The following is an 11,821-nucleotide window of genomic DNA, read 5'->3' as shown; positions in this document are numbered from 1 at the left end:
TTTTCTGGAAATTCTAAATACACCTTCATGGTGTTTAGTTGTTTAATCCGTTTAAATTGAACTTCAGATTGCTTTCCGCCCTTGGTGTGGTTCTTTTGCACAGGTGTGCAGACTAAAACAACTGTACCAAGGCCTTTCAGAGGAGGCGGACCAAACAAACTGCAGAGCAGTTCGCTGGTGAGAATGCGATCTCACCTCGATGCAACCCAGTTACCAGGTATACACTAATCAGCAGAGTGCCACAGAGGTACACTGAACATTATTGGCTGAAATAATAATTAACAGAAAAATATGAATGTTAGGACTGAAGTCTCCATGTTACCACTCGTCCAGAATACACAGCTGTCTTCCTGTTTTTGCTCTTGCTGCTCCCACTGCAGATGTGTGGCCGACAATGAAAATGAAACTTTGCATTTTTGCAAACTCATCAGCTGATAAGTGGGCTAGAGTAAATGAAGTAGGTGTATCAATGAGTACCCCTTCACACGGTGAATCAGTGCCTCCTGCCTCTTTTACTGTGCAAAGGTTTTGTCCATTTTTTGGCCACATCTACTAATGTACATTTACACAGGCTGGTGATATGTCCACAGTTAAAATCCTTATAACTTGTTAATTGTCAAACCTTTTTCCAGTTGTTTTGTGTTTTGTTCTGGTTGCTTTCCATTGACTTAACCTTCAGTCCAGTTTACTTCCATTTGATGCAATTCAGAATCAGATTTATTTATTTAGTGCCAAAACACAGCAACACCTCAAAGTGCTTTATACTGTAAAGGACCTACAGTATTTTGAAGAAAACTCCAACAATCCATCACCACTTTGTGATGGTGGGAAGGAAGAACTCTCTTTTAACAGGAACAAACCTCCAGCAAAGGCAGGCTCAGGAAGGGGCAGCAGTCTGCTACAACCGGTTGGGTGGAATAAAGAAAAAGACAAAAACAGAGCACAGTGAGACAAAAACAGACAAACAAACAAACAAAAAAACAACCCACGAATCCTGGCAACTGCTTAGTTTAACTCGTTAACATTTTGACCCCACATGAACGCAAAAGGGTGGTGCTACATTCAATGGCCACTTTATTAGAAGATTAGTACACATATTGATCCATACTGATATGATAGCATTACACATTTGCTCCACATGCATCTCCACAAAGGTGCACTGCTGGATTGAGATCAGGTGACGGTGGAGGCCATGCCAGTACAGTGAGCCGGCTCATTGACATGGTGATGTTTTCCCGCTGGACCAATTTTTTTCAATCTTCTGTTGTCCAATGTTGGTGAGCCCATGACAATTATATAGCCTCAGTTTCCTGTTTCCTTAGTTCCCTCCCAGTGTGGTCTTCTGCTGCTATAGCCCATTTGCTCCCAGCATCACAATGTTCTTTTATGCTATTCAAGTTACTGTTTCCTTCCTCTAATCTCATCAACAAGGCGACCTCGCTGAGAACTGACGCTCACTGTACATTTCCTCCGTTTCATTCCGTGAATCCTAAAGATGGTTGCTGCCCTGTGATTGGTTGATTAACGAGCTGTTGAAAAGGTGTACCTAATAAAGTGTCCGGCGAGTGTATATGCCTAGTTTGATGTATTAACGTGCTCGGTTTTACTGTTAGAGTGGCGTGTGGCATGTTAAACACGCGGGAGCGTCTCACTGTACCAGCCCAGGTGGCAGCAGCAGCATGGCCGGCAGACGGACACACAGGCAGGCAGACAGACAGACAGACAGACAGACACTGGTCATGCCATTTTCCATGTGCCTTCCTTGCTGGGGGGCGAGTTTGCGCCCCGCTAGAGGAGAGCGCAGCTATTTTGAAAGTGACCCCTCATTCAGGCAGCGACTCTGCAGCTGTCAGGAACCATGACTGAAGATGACGGATTCTGTTGTCGTGGAAGGATACGCCAGACTCAGAGACGGGAAAAAGGTTGCTTTTACTTTGTCTTAATATGCGGATATCTCCTATGCACACTTTGACCAGTGCTTTAAAACCCCCCAAAAAACTTTTCTTTTGTTTCACAGTGGAAAACTAGGTGGCTCGTGCTCCGCAAACCGTCGCCTGTAGCAGGTAAAAAAAAAACTTAAAAACTAGCTAATTTTGTTTTTAGCATTTCTCGCTCGCATTGTTGTTTTGAAATTAAATCTGACAGCGGCTACACAAATCTGCCGCGACAAGCTGGAGGAGGACAGTGAGCTGGTGTTACAGTGAGCTGGTGTTGCACTGCTTGTGTTTTCTGTTGCGTGAAAGCTCAACAAGCCTCGGCTTCAAAGGGCCTGCGTTTGTGTTCAAATACACAGCTTTGACCCAGGAGGCTATGGCGTCCAAGGAGGGACAAAAAGACCTAAAACTTTTAAAATAAGGCTTGCATGACAAATTCAATACATTTGAATTTCAAAATCAACATGTGTGCAAACCACAGTTGGTATTAAAAGACGTGTGTGTGTGTGTGTGTGTATATGTATATGTGTGGGGTGATACTGCAACTTGTGTTGTAGATCCGATACCAAGTAAATACGGGACCAGTGTTGCCGATACTTTGAAACCTAACCTATAAAGGCACTTTATCTAGGGGAGATTTGGTGAATTGTTGTTAATTTGTAAATTCTGAACACTAAATCAATGATTTTAACTTTTCCCAATAAGTAATTACCAGAGCAAAACACAATTATTAGGTTTTTGTGCAGTTTCGTGCAGATAAACAGTTTTTTTCCCTTTTATTTTGCCTGTAATGTAAATGTGCCACTTTGGGGAAACTTCAGTTGTTTAAATGTGTTATGGGCTATAAATAAAATAGACGTGACTGTCAACACAAAAAAGTTCAGACGTAGTGGATTTTTGACATATGTATATTTTTTTCGTTTCCAAAATAATAATAATTTATTTAATACAGTTCAGCAGGCTACATACTGAACCCAGTGGATAGAAACAAAGTATGGAGCCTATTATTGAGCTAGTATCAATCTGACACCAATACCAGAGATGATATTGATACTATCCACACTTGCCCATCTCTAGTAAAACCTATATTACACAATGGTTCTGAAAAAGAGCTGAAACATTAGCACAAGCTAAAAGAATTTCATTAAACGTTTTTAATGACTCAAACGTTTAACGTGGGATTGTGTTTTAAAAAAATTGGAAAACTGATGCCAAAGGTGCTTTTAATCCACACACTGTCTTTTCCCCCATGCTGTAAACTCACTCTTGAAAGCATTTCTGCACAGTTTACTTTTTCTTTTTACACAATTACATTTATAAATTATTTATTTTTACCACGTGTACTGCTTCTGCTGTACAACAGCAGGCTTTCAGATTATTTCTAAATCACAAGCTTCAAACCTGTGGTTCTTATTTGATCCCATCTTCAAAGCTAATGTGCTAAGGTCTGAGCCAGAGACTCGCTGTATTTTTAGATGTACCATGAATGTGAACAGTCACGCTTACCTGCGAGGCTTTGGCTCTGCGGAAATAAAATCTAGTAGTCATTATATTTGCACACATTTTCAAATATTTTATGGAAAAGTGAGTGGATTTAGCATGAACTTGTATTTGTACCGCATTCAGTTTTACCGCAGAAAGGTTTCTTGGGTATGTTGCGCTGCACAGCTCAACATGCTCCACAGTGAGGCTGAGTGCTGCTGCTCTTCAAATCTTTGATGTCATGTTATCCCAGCTGTCTGTGCTCATGCCTCAGTTATGCGAGTGTGTGTGAAGGAGAGGGATGATACACGGACACACACAGTGTTGTTTTGTCAGTTGACACTGATTGTTTGAAAGGTGGCAACAAACAGAGGACACTACAGTAGCTACTGTGGGTCAAAATACATCCTGTTAGTAACTGTCAGTGTCATTTGGGGATTCCAGTATTGATTTTACTTTTTTTTTGTTACATCTTAAAAAAAAGAGTAGAATTTAATAATGTTTTAATGCAGACTGTGTTCTTCTGTCTTTGTTTCGTCTCCTGCTCATTGTCTGTCCTGCAGACTGCCTCGTGTTGCTGGTTTTTAAAGACAAATCAGAGAAAGTTCACGGCAACAAGGAGAGGGCGAGCATCACCTTGGAGGAGATCTGCGGCTTGGAAGCTGGACAGTGGTATGAGGGTGTGGCTTTTACTCTGACCATCCTCTGCCTGAATCAGGCTGTTTTGCTGGGCTTTGACAGCAGGGAGGCCCTGCAGGCATGGGACGCCCGCCTGCGATATAGCCTAGGAGAAGGTGAGAAGAACCATGAGTGTTTGTTTTACTTGTGTTTAACATCCAGTGTTTCTTTTTCTTTCCCCTCAAAACCTTTCAAGGAATTTAAATGATGATATTTGATGTTCCTATCCAGCTGTTCAAAATTACCCCCGTGCAATCATCTACATGCTTCTGAATCAATTTCCTAGATAAACAAATGATTTTTGTCTTTAATGAATATCTGTTATCTACTATCATACTACGTTTGTTGTCTAAAGTGATATTTTAACTTTTTTTTTTTCCATGTCTGATTACTCTTAAGAATGTCATTTAGTCAAGCACTGACTCTCTTTAGTGTGCATATTGTTTACTGTGTGGACTTGTTATATAAGTTACATGCATCATGAAGCAATAGGAGCTATTAATAGCAACGAACTGTTCAGCAGGTGGCAGCTGAATTTTACATTTTACATTAATGACAGTGCTGGGGGACCTGATTGTGTGGAAGAGGCTTAAGACAAATTGCATTGCAGTTGTTCCTTCCAGTTTGTCGTCTGTTTTGTGTTAAAGTATACGTGTGCATGCTTGGACAGATGCACTTGTGTCTGTTCAGGCTTGCATTGAGAGTTAGATAAGTGTGTGTGTGTGTCCTAATGTCACTGAGTGGAGTGCATCCAAGCTGGCAGAAATGTCACCTGCCAGCTGCTGGGCTGAGGGCCACCATGCACAGAGCTTTTGTTGTCTTACGTGAGACTGTATGAATCCTTTTTAACCTGAGCGATGATGTGCCGCACCTGGCCAACATGCCCTCGTCGCCGCCTCCGTTAATCAATCTCCCTGGCCAAGTTTGTTCAAATCCACGAAAGTTTTTAGTTTAGTGTTGTTGAGGAAGATCCACAAGATCCACACTTGCTGTGTGTGAAATTTAGCAAAGTCAAAGGCAGAAACGCCAGTGAAGTGTTGTGATTCGCTCTAATTTTATACCCGACTTTCCCCTTTTTCTTATTGTCGAGACTCAGACTCATAAAACACAGATGTCTGTGACACGCTTTGATTGATTGCGCTGGGCTTTAGATCTGAGCCCGTTGTGCTCGGCTTGCTGATTTCATTCTGTCTGCAGCTGTTTCCCCTTTTTATTTGTGAATGAAATCAAATCCATGCTGAAGTAATCATCGTGTGAGGACACTGTGTTTTCTGCCCCTTGTGAAGCTTTTCTCCTGTTTTTGTCAGTATGCAAAATTACATTGACCGTTGTCTTTCCATTACTCATTAGTTCTGCAATCCTGCTCACTTTAATCACAGTGAATCCCAGTAGACTGTTTGGTGGTTTCTTTGATGGTTCATTAGGACATAGTTGTAGAGCCCTCAAAAAATCCCTATAGAGATAAAGTGCAGCCATTGACTGTATGTAAAAGATGGATGCAGCCAATGTTGCACCCTGTTTGTGAGCTTGCAAACGGAAGATTTAGCTAGCAGCCATCTTGTATTTTTTTTAACAGAAGTAAATATTTTGATAAGGATTTTGAGCCTGAAGTTATCATTTAATGCAAGGTTAGCAACTACATCCATAAACTGTATATACGGATGCATGTGCTCATTAGTCATAAGTAACAGATTAATAAAATAATGTGATTTCACTCACAAAAACAGGAGTACTGTCTTGACTTTTAAGTACAGTTAACCATCACAACAGTGTGTGTTATTTGTTAGATAATTGCAAAAAACATCCTACAAAGAAACAAAACCACTAACGAGGTTCAGTACAATGGTTTTAATCAGCCCAAATACTATTACTGACCTAGCTGCAACATTATGCTCCAAAACACAGCATCAAACATGGGCGTAGGTTCTAGGTTGGAAAAATAAAGCTAATATAAAAGTGTCTCAAACCTGCATTGTGTCTTAAAGACACCAGATGGTCAGCTTTAGTTTAGTTTACTGGTGTAATTGATGAATTAATTTAGTTAATTCCTTTTTAAATCTTTGTCTTACGTTCTGTATGCTCATTGGCTGATGACTTATGATTGACCAGTTGTTAGCCAATGAGCAAGTAGATTTTAAAAAGCAGGATGCATGTGGATGGGCAGATATGACTGTGAAACTCTTTTTTTTTTTTTTTTTTTTTTTTGTCAAATATTTTTATTGAAAAAAGAAAACAACACAGTACTTGCAGTTACCGAAATACAATTAACCTTTCTTCATTTTCCTAAGTGTATATATATATATATATATATATATATATATATATATATATATATATATATATATATATATATATATTAGGGGTGCAACGATACACAAAATTCACGGTTCGGTTCAATACTTTGGTGTCACGGTTCGATATTTTTTCGATACAAAAAAAATGTTCATGCCTTTTTAATTTGTCATTTATTAAAATTATAAATATATATTTTAACTCAAAAGTACAGTTTTTAAATTTAACCCTAACCCTTGTGCGTGTTTTTTATTTTGACAGCGAATGCGCACCTGCGGACCACTTATGTGCAGCCCTGGTTATTTAGCTCGTCATATTGCAGCCACAGAAATTCTTTTGTCCATGAAACCATAAAGCTGCACTTTCTTTTTGCCTTATAGTCTGATTTGTCATAACTTCTCCGTTTTGTGGTAAGCTTTTCTTTGGCTGTCACTTCTTCACCCTGACCTGTCTTATTTGGCTCAGCAGAACTAAAATATATATCTGTCTGTGAAGGTTCTCAGTCATCCAGGTCATCGTAGTCAAATATAAATCCTGCTGCTTTTACACGCGCACTTACATAAGCTCAGCGATTCTCTGCGATCAACCTCTCACATGTTTAAGCTGCGGGAGATTTCACTTGTCATGTTTGCATAGTAAGCTAACGATTAATAAGACGATGTCAGAGGAATTGGTGCGCAAATTATCATCACTCACAGATCAGTGCTGTCGCTCTCTATACACAGTTCGCGCGATTGCAAAGTGAAAGCAAAAAAACAAGCGCAAATTCAAACGCGATTTCAATATGTCACATATTGACAGTGGCTCACCGATGCCAATGACATAATTACCCAGCTACATTTCCGAAAGAATGCAATAGCCCGACGGGCAGGGCAGAGATAGATTTTGGTACCCCGACTGAAAAAATCGCTAGCCCGGACGTTGGGCTAGCGATATTGCAAGCCCTGTATCTGATTGAGGAATCACTCATCTTTGGAAAAGAGAGTTTATTACAGAGAAATGTCTCTTTCCAAAATAAAAGCTATACTATCCGCTTCTTCTGGGCTATATTCTCAGCAGCATATTAAACAGCTGTCTAAATGACTCGGCTAAAGTTAGTAGCATGCTTGTCTTTGCACTAGGATGATGTCGGCGTAAATGTGCAGTCATATTCGTTGTGTTCCCACTAGTGCTTTCAGGTTAATCTCGTTGAAATGACCTTAACGCCACAACACGGCAAATCTCCGTTAACGAGCTACCGCCGATCGGGGCGTCCATGGGGCTAGACGGCCAACACGTTAACGAGCTAACTGCGCTAACACACTAGTTCCCACCCATGTAATTGAGCATTGCATGGCACATCCAACATACTGTTTTACTTTAGTCCATGACTGCTTACCTTCAGGGTCATACGTCACATGAAAACCAAAATAATTCCAAACGCCAGATATGAATGAGGGTGGGGGAGGTCCATGTTGTAAGGAGAGCTTAACTTCTGTCTCGCTAGCTTGCCCTGCGCTCTTCCTTCTGACGATGCTGTCTGTGTTGAGCGCTCAGTGAATCTGCATTCGACTACTCCGCCTAGGCTGCACTGTCGAGCCTAGGCGGAGTAGTCGAACGCAGATTCAGTGAGCGCTTAAATATATGACCTTAAATTGACGAGCACAGGAGGTGGAAGATCGTACCCTCGCTATTAGGGATGGGTATTGATAAGATTTTAACGATTCGATTCCTTATCGATTCTCTTATCGATTCTTTTTTTTTTTTAAAAAGGAGAACACTAAAGTCGATTAGCTTAGAACTGTGTTTTATATCTTCTCTTTGAACAAGATAGAAATTTAGGAGTAACATGACCTTACAAACCCAACAGTGAGATCTTAAGAGAGCCACAGCCTACGGCTCTTCAATGGGGTGTCACAGGGTCCCCAGGAAAAAAAATGTATATGTAAAATAATAAAATAAATATTCTCCTGTAGCAATAACAAAGTTTAACATAAATTATTCTGTAGCAATTACACAAGAATATCCAGTAATGTCCTGCCTACAATTAAACACATTCACTTACCAAAGTGAAATCGGGGGCATCTGCTGTGGCAAATGGGTGCAAGCCTTTGCACGTTGCCCTGTTGTCATCCTTTCTCATAAAGTGTAACCAAACTTTTGAGCGTTTGTGCCGCTCAGGCGCCGTGTTTCCTACTGGGTAAAAGACGCTACTCAACGTGATGACGTCATTCGGGGCGACTGGAATCGATAAGGGAATCGTTTTTAAAAGTGGCAAACGATTCCAAGGAATTGAAACAGTGGGAACCGGTTCTCAACAAGAACCGGTTTTCGATACCCATCCCTACTCGCTATAGCCTGTTCCCAAGACTCCTCATGTATTTGAATTCCTAGTTCTCCTTAAGCTTAACAATAGAGTGGTTACTAAAAGACAGGATAGTATCATAGAGTTTCGAAATGGTTGACTGTGAAACTCTTACTCATTGGCTAAAAACATCATAGTCATAGTTTGTTAGTTTGTTTTCCGTGAAACCGGTGTGCATTTTCACGGAAAAACTCCATGAAATTTAAATTTTTATTCATTATGACACAAAACGAATGACTGAGCCCATAAACCCATCAGAAAGCTTTTAAAGAGGTCAAGTCAGAAAGCCATTTTCCCGTAGACTTTTTGTTTGTTTGTTTGTTTCTTTACTTGCTTGCTTGCTTTTTTTAAATACCAAGATAGAGATCGTGAAAATGCTAATCCCTAGCCTTCAGAACAGGACTCTAGAAAACCAGTCGACGATGTTATATTAGCTAAGTTTTATACCATCTATGCCTGCCACTTAAAGTGGCCACACTTTAAACAATGGAAAATAGAATTGGAAAAATATATTCAGGGTATATCAGTTTATGAAAACAATTATCTCTACAGAAAAAGTGTTTATGCAACCTACCTGGCTCTGAACAGTTCTACTCTAAACTTGAATATTTTAACATGGTTGCTGTGTGGATTGAATTACCGTACTTCTGGACCAGCCCCAATGGACACTTAAGGTATTGCAGGGTTTCTGTGTTAGCTTTATTTTTCAGCCTCATACCAAAGTGAGGCTAAAACTCTTACAAAATACCTACACTTCATTATACCAGAGGATCTTTTTTCCAGCTCCCTCTTGCTAATTAGCTGCTAGAAGCTAATGTTAGCGATGTGTTAGCAAGCTACTATATTTAGGTAATGTACTTGCAAACATAATTACTCATAGCTTCCTAAATGGCACATATTTCACTGCAATGCAAGTCGAACGCTGATGCTTCAGATTTACTTACAAAAATATATTCACCCAGAACGGACATTTGGGTATTTGAGAGTGACAAAATAGGAGGTACTTCGCAGCTTATGAAGAAATGTGTTCAGGGTTATTTGCCTCATTTATGTTCCTCTTTACTCTTTCCACTCTTTCTACTTATTGTAAAACTCATTTACAGTTATTGGAATATGCGTTAAATTTGAGGATCTGTGTGTTTCTCAGTTCACAGATTCAGTGTTGGAGTCTTACCAGGGACCAAGTTGGAGAGCGGGCCTGCAACTCTCCATTTGTGCAACAATTTGTTGGCTCTTGCTCGGGATGTCCCTCCTGTTATTATTGGCCACTGGAACCTTCCAGACCTGCGTAGATATGGACCTGTACCAAATGGATTCGTGTTTGAAGGAGGAACAAGATGTGGCTACTGTAAGTTTATAGCTGCTTAATTATTGTCTGTTTTGTGCAACATTTGAGTGTGTTAAGTTTATGTAAATGGGTATTAAAATAATATTTTGTGCTTGGCAGAGGGTTTAGGGGATAATTAGCTATTAGGCTGCACAGTGACAAAGAAAATGTAATGCAAAATTTAATCACCGATTGTAAAGTGAGGCATCTGAAACACATAAACAGTAAAAGACATTAAACAAAAATGTAATAATATTAAAATAACACAATTGGAAGAAGAAGAGCATGAATGTTAAACCCCAACAGTGAATTTCAAAGAAAATGTGCTTTTAAGAAAAGACAGAGACTCAAGTATGACTGCGTTAAACATCTCCATCCTTTCATAACATTAATATCTCTCCATCATTAGAGGCTAATGGCTCATTAAATCATGATACGTGCTGTGGTTTGTGTCTCTCTCTCTCTCAAAAACACAAAATAATCACCGGCTGTGATTTGCGGTGATTCATGCTTATCTTTCTGCCCGTGAAAGAGAAGCTCTTTCTCAGTACAATAAATCTGACTCAAAAAATATGCTTTCTAGCCTGAGGAAATATAGCTAGAAGAGGAGAGGAAGTTTGAGTCTTTGTTATTGATGATTAGTTTGTCCTTGCCTTACTTTTGCAAATGTGCCTTGTGCAAAATAGAGTGGACCTAAAACCTTTTTCCTGTGACAGGAACAGTAAATAGTCTGCCGGAATAATATTTTGGTCCAGCAGTCCAGAGAAAATTAATCTTTCAGGCTATGTTCTTTCAGGCTCCGTTGTTAAGCGTAGAACTTCTTGGATGAAAACTCATCCTGCAGCGAAATAATAACTCAACAGTTTTTAATGTTGACCATGCTTCTGTCCGTACGATTGGGCTGATGAATAATTTATCAAACGTGGGCATATGAAGACAGCAACACACAGTATCCTCTGCTGCGTCCTGCAAACAAATTTAACTTTTAGTACTTTGGTTTAGCGCTTTTAAAACCCCGTGGTCATCTGTTAAGCATCCGTGGACCTGATTTGGATTCCTGTGTGATGCTCAAACTTTGAATTTGCATGTTTGCATGGAGAAGATCGCTGTAAACATCAGGATTAGTGGGTTGAGGTCAGTCACTGGGTGTGTTTTTTGCTCTCTGGTTGTACATCTGGCATCCCTCGGGCGGGCACGTTGAGGAAGATGCTCAGTGGAGTTTCATGAACCAAAAAAAGAGAGCGCCCTCAGCAACTACATGTGCTGTTATCGTCACGAAAGACTGTATGGTCCTTGTTTTTCTGCTTCCTTTTTGAAAGGCTTCTTATAGAAACTTTTATCAGGCAGCTGATGGTGTGAGTTGGTCATTCGTCTTTAGATGTTTTATTGTAATACAGAATTTTGGTTTTCTTTAGTATATATTTAGATTTTAGGAAGTGTTTTTCTGACTATGATGATTCCTGCCATGATTTCCCAATGTAGGAAGATCCTATAGTGACTGTTTTCAAATGACATCATGTCATTGGAGAAACTGCAAGCAAAGCATTAAGTATAATAAGAGTGTTACTATAGCAATGCAAATGAAACACAGTTCTAAAAACCCTTCCACCAATGGCAAATCCCACCAATCCATCAGTCTCTAAACCATGTTGTGTCAAACAAAAGGCCCAGGGGCCAGAAACGGCCTGGGAAACACAAAGGAGTACATAGATTTTGGAAGCTGTGTTTTCAAAGGTTTTACAGCCTTTCCTACTGATAAAGACT

General features: G+C 39.9%; 1 protein-coding gene across 5 annotated transcripts in view; it reads left to right on the top strand.

Annotated features, from left to right (window-relative positions):
* The first annotated feature begins 1,524 nt into the window (after positions 1-1,524).
* Positions 1,525-11,821, top strand: part of LOC146675078 (protein Dok-7-like) — a 54,447-nt gene continuing 44,150 nt past the window's right edge. Inside the window, exons 1-4 of one of the 5 annotated variants that reach the window (XM_085400132.1) lie at positions 1,525-1,922; positions 2,018-2,063; positions 3,980-4,210; positions 9,878-10,078. In XM_085400132.1, the coding sequence (XP_085256258.1) occupies positions 1,869-1,922; positions 2,018-2,063; positions 3,980-4,210; positions 9,878-10,078 (532 nt within the window). In that variant the 5' untranslated portion in view covers positions 1,525-1,868. The remainder of the gene's footprint in view (positions 1,923-2,017; positions 2,064-3,979; positions 4,211-9,877; positions 10,079-11,821) is intronic. The other 4 variants (XM_085400131.1, XM_085400130.1, XM_085400129.1 and 1 more) reach the window with 4 other exon arrangements.

Source organism: Rhamphochromis longiceps, linkage group LG3, assembly GCF_057381845.1.
Source record: "Rhamphochromis longiceps isolate RC_006_pf linkage group LG3, R_longiceps_female_GT1.1, whole genome shotgun sequence".
In the NCBI taxonomy this organism is placed as follows: Eukaryota; Metazoa; Chordata; class Actinopteri; order Cichliformes; family Cichlidae; genus Rhamphochromis; species Rhamphochromis longiceps.
The sequence above is the reverse complement of the archived record's forward strand: the minus strand, read 5'-3'. Positions and strand labels throughout refer to the sequence as shown.